Source organism: Microcaecilia unicolor, chromosome 2, assembly GCF_901765095.1.
Source record: "Microcaecilia unicolor chromosome 2, aMicUni1.1, whole genome shotgun sequence".
Classification (NCBI taxonomy): Eukaryota; Metazoa; Chordata; class Amphibia; order Gymnophiona; family Siphonopidae; genus Microcaecilia; species Microcaecilia unicolor.
Genome location: NC_044032.1, coordinates 491,233,614 through 491,249,918, shown reverse-complemented (window position 1 = coordinate 491,249,918; position 16,305 = coordinate 491,233,614). Strand labels below are relative to the sequence as shown.

The following is a 16,305-nucleotide window of genomic DNA, read 5'->3' as shown; positions in this document are numbered from 1 at the left end:
TTCCTTTAGAAGTGGAGGACGAGCCCAGGGCCAAGATGCTCGAGGTCCTGGACTACTGTTCTCCTCCTATGGAGGCTGTGACTGTCCCTCTCCACGAGGTACACGAGGAAGTCCTTGTCAGGAACTGAGAGTCACCTCTGCCAGTCCCAGTACTGCCCAAAAAGATCTATTCTATGTACCGGATCCACAGCACACCTAGATTTGATAAGCCTCAGTTGCCTCACAATTCCATGGTGGTGGAATCTGCTCTCAAAGGAGCCAGGAGTTCCAGGGACTATGCCTCGGCGGCGTCAGATGGAGAAGCTAGAACCCTGGATTCTTTTGAGAGAAAGATGTTCCAGGCCTCAATGTTCATCTCCCAAATACAATCCTACGAGCCCTTTGCAAGCATCTACTTGCAAAACTTGGTGCGCAAGTTGTCAGATCTGGCTGAGACACTCCCTCAGGTGCAGGCCGAGTCACTCGCTGGTTGGTTACTTTCGACACACCTTCTGCTGTTTACTTGGCCAGGAGCACTTAAGACACTTTTGGTGGGGCACCCAGGATCTCTGTCCAGACTATAGCAATGTGCAGACTCTCATAACTGCTTGTTTCTGACTTGGAGCATTCTGTTCAGCAGAGGGTGGCGGATGCCCCATGCCAGGGGGGAGTAACCTTTTTGGAGAGAAAGTTGAGGAGATTGCAGACCAAATTAAAAAAACATACTGATAACCATCTCTTCTCTCTCCCGCCGGGCGCCTTCTGCATCTACCTCCTTAGCTAGGAGGACTTTTGGCAAACCAAGGAGGAGTCCCTATTACTATCAGAGGCGTAGGTACAACCTCTTGGCTCACCAGCCTGCTCAAGCTCAACCCCAGTGTGCTCGTTCACATTAACAGCATGTGCCTAAGACCCTTGCTGCTCCCCAGACAAAGCAAGGGACAAGGTTTTTGACTGGTTCCAGTAGAGCATAGCCACAGTAAAAGTGTCCGTCCTGGGCAACTTGCCGGTCCAGGGCAGGCTGAAATTTTTTCAAGAAAGATGAGCTCTTATAACCTCCAACCAGTGGGTTCTTCAAATAGTCTGTCTCGGATACGCCCTCAATTGGTACTCGAAACCTCCAAATTGCCCACTGAGAGCTCATTCATTCAGCTGTCAGTACAGGCAGGTACTTGCAGAGGAACTCTCGGCCCTTCTTAAGGCCCACATGGTCAAGCCTGTTCCGTCAGGGGAGGAAGGGCAGGGATTCTATTCCAGGTACTTCCTTTTTCAAAAGAAAACAGTGGGTATGCGTCCCATCCTAGACCTAAGGGCTCTGAACAAATTCCTAGTCCGAGAAAAGTTCAGTATGGTTTCCCTGAGCACCCTTCTCTCAATGATTCAGGAAATGAATTGGCTATGCTCTCTGGACTTAAAGATGCATATACTCACTTCCAGCCCACCGAGATCTTTGATTTCGACTGGGGAACACATCACTTTCAGTACCGTGTATTGCCATTAGGCCTTGTGTCCGCTCCCAGGATCTTCACCAAATGTCTAGCGATAGTTGCACTGTCGCTGCGCAGACTGGTAGCCCATGTGTTCCCGTATTTCAGTGATTGGCTGGTAAAGAGCACCTCTCTGAATGGTGCTCAGGAGTCCATGCGGAGGCCTATTCGGGTGCTCAAGCTACTAGTTCGTTTTGAACTACCCCAGGCCCCATCATTTCCCTGTCCAGCAATTGGAGTTCATAGGAGCCCTGCTTGATACACAGAAGGTTTGACCCTACCTTCCAGAGATGAGAGCGGACCGTCTTGTCACACTCGCTTCCAGAGTTCGAGCCTCTCAGCAGGTCACAGCTTAGCAGATATTGAGATTGTTGGGCCATATGGCTTCCACATGAGATCAGCTCAATGGACCCTGGCTTCTCAGGGTCCTCATAGGGAGCCTGGAAGATGTCATCAAGTGTCCCCAGAGCTTGTACGCTCTCTTCAGTGGTGGACCATTCAATCCAATTTGACTCTGGGACTTCCATTGCAAATTCCTCAGCCACAAAAGGTGCTGCTGACTGATGCATCTTTCCTGGGCTGGGGGGGGGGGGGGGGGGGGCTCATGTAGATGGGCTTTACTCCCAAGGTGTTTGGACCACCCAGGAAACAAATCTTCAGATCAATCTCCTGGAGCTCTGGGCGATCTGGAACACTCTAAAGGCTTTCAGAGATTGGTTATCTCATCAAATTGTATTAATCCAAACAGACAATCAGGTTGCCTTGTATTACACCAGCAAGCAGGGGGACACCAAATCGCGCCTTCTGTGTCAGGAGGCCTTCCGGATGTGGCATTGGGCTCGCCTGCATGGCATGTTCCTTCGAGCCACTTATCTGTGGGCAAAAACAACACCCTGGCTGACAGATTGAGCAGGATAATGCAACCACACGAGTTGTCTCTCAATATGGGCATTGCCTCCAAGATCTTCGGAGCGTAGGGCACCCCCTCAGTGGATCTCTTTGCCACTCAGATCAACCACAAGGTCCCTTAGTTCTGTTCCAGGCTTCAGGCCCATGACAGACGCGTCGAATGCCTTCCTCCTCAGTTGATTGGTCTTCTGTATGCATATCCTCCCATACCTCTAGTGGGGAAGTCTGTTGAAACTCGAGCAATACTGCGGAACCATGATTCTGATCGCACTGTACTGGCCATGGCAGATCTGGTTCCTTCTACTTCTACTACTAATCATTTCTATAGCACTACTAGACATACGCATGTCCCTGCTCGACAGAGCTTTGCAATCTAATTAGGACAGACAGACAGGACAAATAAGAAAGGGAATTACTAAGGTGGGGATGATAAAACAAGGGTACTGAACAAGTGAGTAATGGTTAGGAGTTAAAAGCAGCATCAAAAAGGTGGGCTTTTAGCCTAAATTTGAAGACGGCCAGAGATGGAGCTTGACGTATTGGCTCAGGAAGTCTATTCCAGACATATGGTGCAGCAAGATAAACGGAATGGAGTCTGGAGTTAGCAGTGGAGGAGAAGGGTGTGGATAAGAGAGATTTACCCAGTAAACGGAGTTCCCAGGGAGGAATGTAGGGAGAGATGAGAGTAGAGAGGTACTGAGGAGCTGCACAGTGAATGCACTTATGTCACTAAGAGGAACTTGAACTGTATTCGGAAATGGATAGGGAGCCAGTGAAGTGACTTGAGAGGGCTAATATGAGCATAGCGACACTGGCGGAATATAAGTCGAGTGTGAATGTGAATGACGTCTTTTGACTCCTGGTTGCCATTTTCTCTCTGAATCTCAGCGAGGGATCCTCCGGGGCCTGTCCGAGTATAATGCAGTAACATAAGCGAACAGCGTAAAGTCACAACCCCTGAAGATGCATTTCAGCGTGTGTGGCAGGAGGTTCAACTCTTACCTCCAGTTGGAGGAGAGAGTGAAGTAAAAGAGAGGAGACTCGAGGAGAGAGACTGAAAGATATATGAAGAATAGACCAGAATCGGTATTGACTTTTATTACAAGTCTGGAATGGTGAGCATAATTTAAGAACACAGTGTGGATGGATATATAAGAAGACAGTTTGAAGGCATTTATGGATATTGTCATATGGTGAAAAATAGAAATAAAGAAAGATCAACAGTGCTAAGGTTAAGTAATGATTGGACTGGTATCATTGACAATCGAAGAACAATATATACTTAATTGAAGATAGTCAGGATGATGTTGTATATGAAGAGCAGCCATTAGCCTTAAGAAACACTGCATGTGTACTTAATGTGCAATTACCTAGTATGATTAACAATGTAGGAGTGAATGGAAGTATGAATGAAGCCAGGATATAGGAAGTTTTATATGATTGAATTTGTAATCTAAACATTAATGGTTTAATAAAGCAGATTGATATAATAAAACTTTAAAAGTGATTACCTTGGTCAGATAATATAGCTGTAATCAGATTGAAATTACGTAACTCAATTGGGATATAAATAATTCATATGCAAGAGAGATTTGCATGAAACGGAGGTAGTAGCCATGTAACTCTCTCTCTCATGGGTATTCCGTTCCTCCTATGGGAGTGAAGGAGTAACCTAATGGTTCAATTCACACTGTAGCTTCTTGTGACCCTGTACAAGTCACTTAATCTTCTATTCCTTAGCGTTCCTCCGGACCGGCCCAGATTGAGACTGATGAGTTGTGCACGTCTGTCGCGTTTTCCAGGCAGGAACTAGGTTTGTGAGCCCTTGGGCCACTGCCGAGGAGCGGCAATGGCAGGCAAAACCACCCCACACAGGGATAAGGCAGAACTCTGACAGGGCCAGCTAGACTTCACCTGCACTTGACCACCGTTCCTCAGGAATTGAGCCCCTGAGTGCAGGTGGCCGGCAGGACTTACCGGACAGGGCCGGAACTGGATACCAGCAGGATACACACAAGGACCATAACACACGGGGAGGCTAGGCAGAATACTAGACTAGGACTCTCAGACAGACAAGGGACAGAACTGAAAGCTGCAAGCAGCCACTGAAACAGGGAACAAACACAGATAGACAAGAGACAGGACTGAAAGCTGCCAGGCAGCTGCTGAACAAGAAACACAGACAACCTAGAACTAGACAAAGACATACAAACAAGAAACAATACTGGGAAACAAGCAATATAGTACAAGAAGCTAACAAAAGGCTAAACTAGAGTCAGGCAAGAATACAGACTATGAACTGGACTAGGCAGAAGTGCAGCAAGTACCAACAAACCAGGGCCTTAGGCGATGCAAAGGCAAAGCAGAGAGTTTCCAAATTGCTAATAAGCCCAGCAGCAGCTGAGATTCAGCTGCAGCAATCACCAGGCAGCTACAGGTGCTGTGCAGTCTCAAACAAGACAAGCAAGTCTGGCAGGCCGGAAGATCCGGACTGGACTGGGCTGAAGTTTGGAACGGGAAACAGCACACAGACAGTCCAATGCAGCCACCAGGTCTGGCCACCAGAGGGCAAGAGGCACACAAACCAAAACCCAGGCAGAAAGCATACTGAAGCACAGAGAGGCTTAACACACACAGGTGCAGTACAGTGGAGTAATCAGAGCCATGCTGGAAGCAGCCAGCACACAGAGACAGAACTAACTCAGAAAGACCAGACAGAAGCCAGCTTAGAAGCTGACCGCCAGAAATAAGGTAAGCCTGAGAGGGGTCACGACCACAGACTTGACAACGCTTTCCAGCAAGTGGAGACTGAGAACTGTGACTCATCAATGAGAGCCAATAAGAGCCCTTGTCTAACGTAGAACGCTCCAGTAATCTCAGTTTCCAGCAGGTTGGAAGGTGGTGAGCCCTTTGGTCTTTTACTAAGTATTTATTTCTTTATTGTGAATTTCTGTTCTCCCTCTGTGCATCTGGTTATTTCCTAATTGTTGGAGGCTGAGATCCACGGGGGTCTATTTACAGCCTCGGGGGTGTTACACCTGGGTGGCCGTGCCCCTCCCCTCCATCCTAACAATTCCAGCGTTTTTTGCTGTGTTACTTTTGCCTAGGACTCTTTGACATAAGAGCAGCTAGGCTGGGAGAGGCAGCCTAAGTTAAAAAAAAAAAAAAAGAAGGGAAGAGAGTTTACACAGCTTTCAGCGCTGTTTTTACTTCTCTTTGAAGCTGTTGGTATTCGGCTGTCCTCTCTCTCTCTCTCTCTCTCCCTCCTTTTCAGCAGGAGGGCAAAGAGGAGGTTCACTCTGTGTTTAGAAGCTTTTTTTTTTTTGTAGTCTGCTTTACTTTCTGTGCTCGAGTGCCGACTATCAGCTGTTTAAAAAAAAAAGCGAGTCTTGTCAGTCATGGCTGAAAAGCTCAGACGCTGTACCGTTTGTCAGCATCGTGGGGTTGGTGCGAACGGAACTTGTAGATTTTGTACGGCGGTTGAGGATGCTGGGGGAGCTCCCTCGACCTCGTCGATGCCAATTTCGGCTGCGGGGAGTAAAGATTCAGCGCCCAGTCCTGCTAAGTCGGCGGTCCCGGTTTTGAATTCTGAGGTGAATTCAGGAGTCAGTTCAGTTTTTCAGGAAACGTCTTCAGATCAGGCTGCTGCTTCTGCTTCTGGTGTTGTGGGGGGGGGGGGGGGGTTCCCTCCTGAATTTGCACTTCAGATGTTCAAAGCGTTTTTAATGCAACAATCTCACCCTCCTCATGTAGCTTCAGAAAAAAGAGTGTCTGAGTGTCAGCTGGGGTCTGCCAAGCGCCCCTGAAAGTCCGGAGATAGTGTACAGGACCTTGATATTGCTCCAGGTCTGGATTTTCCTTCCCTGGAGGAGCAGCCTTTTTCTCAGGCTGATTTTGAGGAAGACGGGTCTGTCCTTGGGGAGGCAGAAACTGAGCCCTTCATTCCTGGGGAGGATTCTTCAGTGCTGAGAAATTTTCACAAGGAGGATTTACAGGATCTGATTTCCTTGGTTTCCTCCACTCTCCGTTTTGAAGAGGAGGAGTCCTTGGATACTCTGTCGCGTAAGATGGATCTTTTTTTTAAAGGAGTCCTCAGTCCTGGTAAGACATTCCTGATGCATCAGGATATCAGGGACGTCATTCAAGCTCCATGGGATGTCCCTGATTCTGTCTTTCGGCCTGCTAAGGCTTTGGTGCGTCTTTATCCAGTGCCTGAGACAGACAAGTTTCTTTTAAAGCCCCCTGTAGTGGACGCAGTGGTCTCTGCGGTTACTAAGCGCAATACAGTTCCTGTCGATAAGGGCACTGCTCTCAAGGATGTTCAAGACCGCTGGATGGAATCCCTTTTGAAGAGCAGTTTCGATGTATCGGCTCTGGCAGTTCAAGCAGCTGTCTGCGGGTCTTTGGTAGCCAGGGCTTGTTTTCGGTGGTCCGAAAGGGTGTTGGATAGGTCTGCAGACGATTTTTCTTCTGTAGATTCGGAGGTAGCTAAGCTAGAAATGGGTTCTGCCTATTTGGCAGACGCTTTGTATGATTTATTGCGAGCTTCGGCCAAGTCCATGGCGTTGAGTGTAGTGGCTAGGCGTTCCCTTTGGCTTAGAGGTTGGTCGGCAGATGCGGCTTCTAAGTCTAAGCTTAGTAAATTTTCTTTCAAGGGTTCCTTATTGTTTGGAGAGGAATTGGACAAGCTGGTTCAAAGTTTAGGAGAGTCTAAGGTTCCCCGGCTTCCTGAAGATAGACCTAAGCCGGCAGGACGCGGTATCTTTTTAGGACGGGGACGTGATTTTCGTTGTTTTCGGCCTGGTAAGTTAAATCCAGTTCAGATTTTTCCAGAGGCATCAGTCCTTTCAAGGGTCTCGGAGAGGAGGCAGAGACTCAGGAGCCTCCTTCCAATCCCCAGCTCATCCGGCTCCGGCAGGACGCGGTATCTTTTTAGGCCGGGGATGGGATTTTCGTCATTTTCGGCCTGGTAAGGTAAATCCGGTTCAGCGTTCCAGATTTTTCCAGAGGAATCAGTCCTTTCGAGGGTCTCGGAGAGGAGGCAGAGACTTAGGAGCTTCCTTCCAATCCCCAGCTCGTCTGGCTCAATGAAGGTATCTGGACCCAGCCTCTGGTTCCAGTTGGAGCGCGTTTGGCGCAGTTTTATCAGAACTGGGTCCAGGTTACCTCAGACCAGTGGGTTCTCGAGGTTATTCGAGAAGGTATGCCTTAGAATTTGCGCGTCCTCTCTCAGACGCTTTCTTGGAGTCTCCTTGTCGTTGTCGTGCAAAAGCGCATATTGTCAGAGGCACTCTGGAGCACCTTATCCGTTTACAGGCGATCTGTCTGGTTCCTGCACAGGAACTCAAGCAGGGTCGCTACTCGATCTACTTTATGGTTCCCAAAAAGGAGGGTTCTTTCAGACCAATTCTGGATCTCAAGACCGTCAACAGATCTCTCAAGGTTTTCCCTTTTCGCATGGAGACTCTTCGCTCGGCTATTGTGGCCGTCAGAACGGGGGAATTTCTAACGGCCCTCGATCTTTCCGAGGCCTATCTTCACATCCCTATTCGGCCACTTCATCAGTGTTTTCTGCGTTTTGCAATTCTGGGCAGGCATTATCAATTTCAAGAGTTGCCTTTCGGACTAGCCACGGCCCCTCGCACATTCACCAAAGTAATGGTGGTCGTGGCTGCGGCTATCAGGAGAGAAGGAATTTTGGTTCACCCTTATCTCGACGATTGGCTCATCAGGGCGAAGTTGTATCAAGAGAGCCTCCAAGTCACGGACCGGGTGGTTCAGTTCTTGCAGTTGTTGGGATGGGTGATCAACTTGAAAAAGAGCCATTTTCAGCCATCTCAGTCCTTGGATTATCTGGGAGTCTGTTTTGACACTCGCAAGGGTCGAAAATTTCTGATAAAAGACCAAATTCTAAAATTGCAGTCTCTGATTCGTCAATTTCTGCGCTTAGTTTCCCCGTATGTGAGGGACTATCTTCATATCCTGGGGTCCATGGCAGCTACAATAGAAGCGGTGCCATGGGCCAGAGTGCACATGAGGCCACTGCAGAGTTCTCTTCTCTCCAGGTGGTCAACTCAAACGGGCTCCCTGCTCCAGAAATTACCACTGCCAGCACAGGTGAGGGGCACTCTTCATTGGTGGCTCCGCACGTCCAGTCTCTCCTTGAGAATGCTTCTGGAAGCTCCAGAGTGGATGGTGCTATCGACGGATGCCAGTTTACAGGGTTGGGGAGCCCACTGTCAGAACCAGTATGCTCAGGGATGTTGGTCAGCTCAGGACTCCAACTGTCCGATAAACCTCTTGTAGTTGAGAGCAATCCGTCTGGCGCTTCAAGCATTTTGTCCTCTGCTGCAAGGCATGTGAGTTCGGGTCATGTCGGACAACGCCACGGTGGTGGCCTAAGTCAATCGTCAAGGAGGAACAAGAAGTGTTCAGTTGGAGCAGGAGGCGGTACTTCTCATGGCCTGGGCAGAGTCTCATCTGGTGGCTCTCTTGGCGGCTCATGTTGCGGGAGTAGAAAATATCCAGGTGGACTTTCTCAGTCGTTTCACTCTGGATCCAGGAGAGTGGTCTCTCAGCAACGCTGCTTTTCAGATGGTAGTGGATCACTGGGGACTTCCTGTCATCGATCTTCTTGCCTCTACTCACAACACAAAAGTTCCTGTCTTCTTCAGTTACAGGAAGGAACCAGCAGCACAGGGATTGGATGCGCTTCTGCAGTCCTGGCCAACAGGTCTTCTGTATGCTTTTCCACCGTGGCCTCTCATAGGATGTCTCCTACACAGGATAGAGAGTCATTGAGGGCCAGTGATCTTGCTAGCACCAGACTGGCCCCGCAGACCTTGGTATGCCAATCTCCTACGTCTCTTGATCGAGTCACTTCTCAAGTTTCCAGAGCATCCCAGCTTGCTAGTTCAGGGGCCGATTCTTCATCCAGATCCGGCTCGATTTTTGTCTTACGGCCTGGCTATTGAAAGGCTGCGACTAAGTAGGAAAGGTTATTTGGCGAATGTGGTTTCCACTATGCTTCGGTCACAATGTCACTCTACTTCTCTTATTTATGTGAGAACGTGGCGTGTGTTTGAGGCATGGTGTGAGGATTCTGGGGTTTCTCCTTTTCGCACTTCAGTGGCCAATGTGTTGGAGTTTTTGCAGCGGGGTCTCGAAAAGGGTCTTTTTCTATCTTCTCTTAAGGTTCAGGTGGCAGCTCTCTCTTGTTTTCAAGGGCGAGTGCAGGGGAAATGTTGGCGGCGCATGCGGATGTCGTCTGTTTTTTTACGAGGAGTGGGGTTTGTATGCCCTCCGGTTCGGGCGATTTTTCCTTTGTGGGACCTTAATTTGGTTCTCTCTGCTTTGTCGCAGTCCCCTTTTGAACCTTTATCTTCCTGCACTTTGAACGATTTGACGCTTAAGGTTGTCTTCCTAGTGGCTATTGCTTCTGCTAGAAGGGTCTCGGAGTTGCAGGCTCTTTCCTGTCAGTCTCCATTTTTGGAATTTGCTAAGGATAGAGTCATCTGGCGTCCGGTTCCTTCGTTCATTCCCAAAGTTTTGTCCAGATTTCATTTGTCTCAGGCTGTCACTCTGCCGGTGCTGGGTTCTTCTGGTTCGGAGGAACATCGTCGTCTCAAGTGTTTGGATGTTAGGTGGACACTTAAGCATTACCTGCGTGTTATGGAAGACTTCCGGCAGACGGATCATCTTTTTGTTTTGATTGGGGCTTCTCTGAAAGGTTTGGCGGCTTCTAAGCCCACTCTGTCGCGGTGGTTGAAGGAAATGATAGCTTCTGCTTATCTTTTAGCGCGGAAGCCCATTCCGGAGGGAGTGAAGGCTCATTCTACCAGAGCTCAGGCTGCTTCTTGGGCTGAGCGTTTTTTTGGTGCCACCTTTGGACATTTGTAAGGCGGCCACTTGGTCGTCTTTACATTCTTTTTCAAAGCATTACAGGTTGGATGTGCAGTGTAGGCAAGATGCAATTTTGGTGCGCGTGTCCTCACAATGAGTTTGTTGGGGTCCCGCCCTTAAAGTCACTGCTTTGGTACTTCCCATCAGTCTCAATCTGGGCCGGTCTGGAGGGACTCTAAGGAAGGAGAAATTACACCTTACCTGCTAATTTGCTTTCCTTTAGTCCCTCCGGCCCGGCCCAGAACCCTCCCGTGAATTTTACAATATCTGTGTTTGTTTTGGGTTTTGAAAGCTGTGTTGCTCTGTTTTACAGTTTCTAATTTTAAAAGTTAAGTTTCAAATCAGTTCTCTTGCGTTCTTGCAGTTTTGCCGTACCTTAGTCAGTAGGCACAGAGGACAAGTTGCACGAGCCCAGAGTAGGTTCGATGCACATGGCTGCTCAGGTTCCAGATGCACAGATCGAGGTCTTTATTTCTTGCTTTGGTACAATTTACTGGAGCGTTCTATGTTAGACAGGGGCTCTTATTGGCTCTCACTGATGAGTCACAGTTCTCAGTCTCCACCTGCTGGAAGACGTGCACAACCCATCAGCAGTGTTGCCAGATGGGCGGTTTTCCCGCCCAATTGGGCGGTTTTTCGCAACCCGCCGCGGGAGATGAGATGATACCCTTTTGCTGCCCTATGCCCTTGTCTTCACTCCCAGTCTTTCTCAGTTGCTATAGGAGACAGAGGGTCTTTGGCATAGAGCAAATCAAATCTGTTTCTTTCAGTCAAGTAAGCTGATTGAAAATTCTGTAATGATTTTAACTGTTATGTGGTGTGAGTGTGAAAGTATTCACATTTATTACAGTAGCTATCTAAGTTAATTTCTGTTCTGGGGATCCATCAGCCTGTCATTTTAGAAGAATTTGTTAGGATTTGCCTGTGTTCTCTTGGTTAGCTCTCCTTCATAGTGAGCTGTTGTGATGCACTTGAAATGCACAATGTCCTCCTCTTCCCTCCCTCAACTAATCCATTTTACCATTGATCTTTATCAGCCGTTTAAACAAAAGTTTTTATTTTATGTTCCCCTGATGATAATATGGAAATTGTTTTGCTTGTTTGTACCAATTGTACTGTTTTTTTTGTTACCCAATATTTCATATGACTTGGGTTTTGCATTGAAGAGTTTGTTTGGAAAATAGTAATACTTAAAATAAATTTTTTCTTACCTTTTCATGTGCACCTTCTCTGCCAACCATAGCGTAATACGGACAAGAAAAGTATCTATAATCTTAATGAAGATGAAGAATTAACCCATTATGGCCAATCACTGGCAGATATTGAAAAACTGAATGACATAGTTGATAGTGATAGTGACGCTGAGGAAAGAGGTGCTCTGTCAGGTGAGTTACAGCTTTATTCTAAGACTTGGTTTTTCTATTGGCCTTCCTAAATATGTTTAATTCTGTGGGTTTATTTTCTCCTGGAAGAGAAAGTGGATAATCAGTGCCAAACCTTTGTTAGTGATCAAGAGGGCAGCAGTTCTCTTCAAGTTTGTGTTCTTATACTTTTTTATGTTTTATTGTTTGTGTTTACTATCCTTAGTGGGCTATAAGATTGTGCGGGCTATAAATGGTGTGTATAGATAACAGTAGTGGCTTGACTACTTTGTGTGTGTCTGAGAATGTGCTGTGTTAAATTGTACAGAGCAGGAGTTTTAAGGTAATGGTTTTATTGCACTGGGAAAAGTGGGCAAACATGGTTATTGAGGGCCACAACCCAGTCAGCTTTTCAAGATTTCCACAATGAATATTCATGAGATCTATTTGCATAAAATGGAAACAGAATTGGCTTCCAGTTAAGTGCACATGCCACTTTTAAACTTTTCACTTTGGTTTACAAATTGTGATGTGACTAACTCCCCGGGTAACAAAATTAAGACAGAATGAAGAAAACAGTTTAACAACAGTATCTTTGAAATAGATAAATCTTTACATTCTTATAAAACCTCAAATAAGTTGATGATGTCCTAAGAGAGGCAAGGAACACCAGAATTTAACAGCCTGGTAAGAAAAACAGAGTTCTAGCGATTTTCTTATATCTAACTCCGACTAGCGATGGAAAATAAAGAAGAGTCTTTTCTTATCCTAGAGGAAGAGGAGATGATGGAAACACAGTCTTAACAAATAATCAGGACAAGGACCATCAAATATCCTGTCAATTAAACAGGCTAACTTAAAGAGGATTCTAGCTGATATAGGAAGCCAATGTAACTGCAAAAGACATGGGGTTGCATGGTTAAGCAGCAGTATTCTGCAATACCTGTAATTTAGCAAAAGAAGTAGATGAGGAAAACCAATATAAACAACAAAACAGAAGAGCCAAACTTTGCAAATCAGCACAGATGATCAGACACAGTGAAGATGACGACAAGAACACACAGTAATGGTGCTGTCAAAGCTTTCATCAAAACAAGGCACGACTCGACACGGATCTGTTTTTCGGCCACCTGGCCTTCATCAGAAGTCTATAAAAACATAAGTTACATAAGAATCTGTATGTTAATAAAATATTTTAAAAAAATATACACAGTTTTCTTTCAAAAAAAAACAAAAAACCAAAGAATTAAAAACATGGTGGAGTATAATAATAGAAGAAAATATTGTACATAGAATATTAGTTATTGTTCAAGAGACCTAAACATTTACAAAATGGTAAACAGGTATGTCAGCAAACCATTTGTTACAAAAGCATGTTATACAAGAAAATAACAACATATACAGAGTGTATTCTCTTACTGTTATTCACAATAGCCACATCAAGAAGCAAAAAAAATAAAAGTAAAAATTTACAACGTTAAAACTTTTTTTTTTTTTTTTTATTGCTGAGTAAATGAGCAAAGCCAAGGATTAAGACATAAGCATCGCCACACTGGGACAGACCAAAGGTCCATCTAGCCCAGCACCCTGTCTCCGACAGTGGGCACTCCAGGTCACAATCACCCGACAAGATCCATGGAGCAAAGCATTTTGTACTGCTTGTCCCAGGGATAGTGGATTTTTCCCTACGTCCATTTAATAACATTATATGGCCTTTTCCTTCAGGAAGCCGTCCAAACCTTTCTTAAACTCTGCTAAGCTAACTGCCTTAATCACATTCTCCGGCAACGAATTCCAGAGTCGAATTTCACGCTGAGTAAAGAAAAAATTTCACTTACTTGTTTTAAACTTACTGCACTCCAGCTTCATCGCATGCCCCCTTGTCCTAGTATTTTTGGAAAGCTTAAACAGAAGCTCCATATCTATCTTTTCCACTCCACTCATTATTTTATATACCTCTATTACAGTGATGGCGAACCTATGGCACGCGTGCCAGAGAGGGCACGCACGCTGCCGCCTCACCCACCGGAAGTTCGTTCCCTCCTCCCTTCGAGTTCCTTTACTAATTTGTTTTTATTTTGGATCGAGTAGTGTAAAACACTTGAATAAAAATAGAAAAGAGTAATGATTTATAATTTCCTTTTCCATTACATTTTTTCTTCTTCAGCTGAATTAACAGCGGCTCATTTTGGTGGAGGTGGAGGTCTCCTGCATAAAAAGGATGCCTCTGCACAGAAAGAAGAGGTGCCAGAAAAAGCAAAATCACGCAAAGAACTTATTGAAGAGCTAATTGCGAAATCCAAGCAAGAGAAGGTGAGCTGTGAGAACATAAGGTGCAGGCTTTAGACAGAGTGTTTTGTAAAGGGGAAGGGACTGAAGTTCAGCACTGATGAAGATAATGTGTACTTTTTTTTTTTTTTTTTAATGTGTGTAGTTTGTGTATGCATACTGCATTAAGGTGTGGACTCTTAACTGCTCTAATCATCAAGTCTGACAAAGAATTAAGTGACCAAAAGATGTGAATTTCTTTCTTTCCAGATGCACTTCTGCTTACAGTGGCAAATACAGAGCAGCTCGATGGAGGAGTTTATCTTTATTTTTTTATTCTTAGGTTGTCTTAGTAGTGAATAAAACAATCAGAAATGATAGGGCACACTAATGGGAATAATGACATACTTTTTGCCCACTTTCACCTCCAGGTGAGACCACTTTGGTGTAGGGATCATTTTGAATCGTGCTTTCTCCCTCCAGTCATGATATCCATAATGGTGCTGGCTGAGCTGTGGCCCCACTATGCACTGGAGCAGTGGCGTAGCCAGAAGGCAATTTTTGGGTGGGCCAAGAGGTTAGAAGGGTGGGCGCTAGAGTTGCCAAGTTTCTGAAAGAGAAAAAAACCAATCACCTAATGCACCCATGCTTTGTCCCTACCCCATGCTCCACCTCACTCCCAAGTACTTCAATGAGTGTAGCAATGCAGGCTTCAATGGCCAATTGAGAGCTAAGGGAAGTACAAGAGACTGCACTCTTCTTCAGCCCCCATTGAGCCACAGTCTTCCAACACACATATGGTATTGAAGCCAAATACATTCGGCATCCAGAGAACCTCCTGGCCTTCCACCAACAATGGATGCAGAGTAGAGCAAGGACATTTCCACATAAAACTCACCATACAAAGAAATTTTGGTAATCTCAATAATAGACATATTTCAAAGTAATTAAAAAAAATCTATAAACAAAAAGTCACTCAGAATCTGGAGCAAATCTACTATACCAGCACTAACTTCCAAAACAGGGATCCTACCTATGAAGAGGTAGTACCCTAAATATTACATTGGGGCCCTAAAATATCGATACATCTATCAAGAAAACTGAACAAGCCAACTTACTACAGACTGCTACATAGAGACTTCACGGTGACAGAATACCTCGGGGTCACACACACAGAACACAAATATCAAATACACAAACTCTATAAATATAAATTAAACTGAAACCCCAAGATGCCAGACCTTGCATGCAGTACATTAGAGAAATAAGAAAGAAAGGCATTTCCTCCTGTGCAAAATATAAAGATAGCACATGTCAGGGATGGTATTGGGGGGGGGGGGGGGGGTTTGAGTTGCAACTAGGGCAATTGTGCTTGGCTGTCTGGCCAGAGAGAGTCCCAAGCCTGCCAGAAGTCTCTCCCAGATCTTTTCCCTGTGCCCCAGCCATGTCTGACATATGCCAAATCTGACATTCTAATCACAAAATAGAAAATAAAATTAATTTTTGTACCATCTCTGTGTCCATATATTTCCTTGTCCAGCATCTCCCGTGTTCATATCCTCACATCCATCATCATTCCTTTGTGCACCCATGTACCCCATGCCCAGCATCTCCCTTCTGTGTTCCTGTTCTCCCCCTTGTCTTGTATCTCCCCTCTGTGTCCATTGTATCTCTGTTCCCATATCTCCCTCCCCACCCCCGTGTCAGGCATTGCCCCTCTGTGCCCATATGCCATGCCAATACAGCATCTCGCCTGTATCCCTGTCCCCATGCTCCCACCAACTGCCCATCATCTCTCCCTTCTGTTTCTCTATACTTCTCTTAGTCCCCTTTCTCCCTCCCCCACACCAGTGTGTTCCTCTCCTCTCTGACCCCACCCAAACCAGCTCTTCTCATTCTCCTACTGTGGGTTCAGCATTTGACCCCCTCTTCCTTCCCTCTAATCCTAACCCCTCCCATAGGTCCAGCACCTCTCTCCCTTCATTCCAGCCCCCCTTGCAGGTTCTCACCTCTCTCCCTTCGCTCCAGCCCTCTTGCATGCCCAGCACCTCTTCCCCTTCCCTCCCAGTCACATATCCAGCACCTCTGTCCCTTCCCTCCCCCCTACATATCCAGCACCTCTCTCCCTTCCCTCCCCCTTACATATCCAGCACCTCTCTCCCTTCCCTCCCCCTTTTACATATCCAGCACCTCACTCCTTTCCCTTCCATCCACTCGCAGTTCCACATCTCTACCCCTTCCCTCCAGCACCTCCTTACATACCTAGTGCCTCTCTCCCTTTCATCCAATCTCCTGCCCGCATGCATGCATGTCCAGTGCCTTTTCCCTTCCCTCCCCTCCAACCCCCATGTCCAGCGCCTCTCCCCTCCCACAGTTCCGACACCGCCACCTCCGTGTCT

General features: G+C 46.3%; 1 protein-coding gene across 1 annotated transcript in view; it reads left to right on the top strand.

The window, feature by feature from the left end:
• The window catches only part of NOP14 (NOP14 nucleolar protein), a 224,952-nt gene that overhangs the window by 31,929 nt on the left and 176,718 nt on the right, over positions 1–16,305 (top strand). The window contains 2 exon segments of the mRNA XM_030191134.1: positions 11,521–11,662; positions 13,806–13,951. Of these exon segments, the coding sequence (XP_030046994.1) occupies positions 11,521–11,662; positions 13,806–13,951 (288 nt within the window).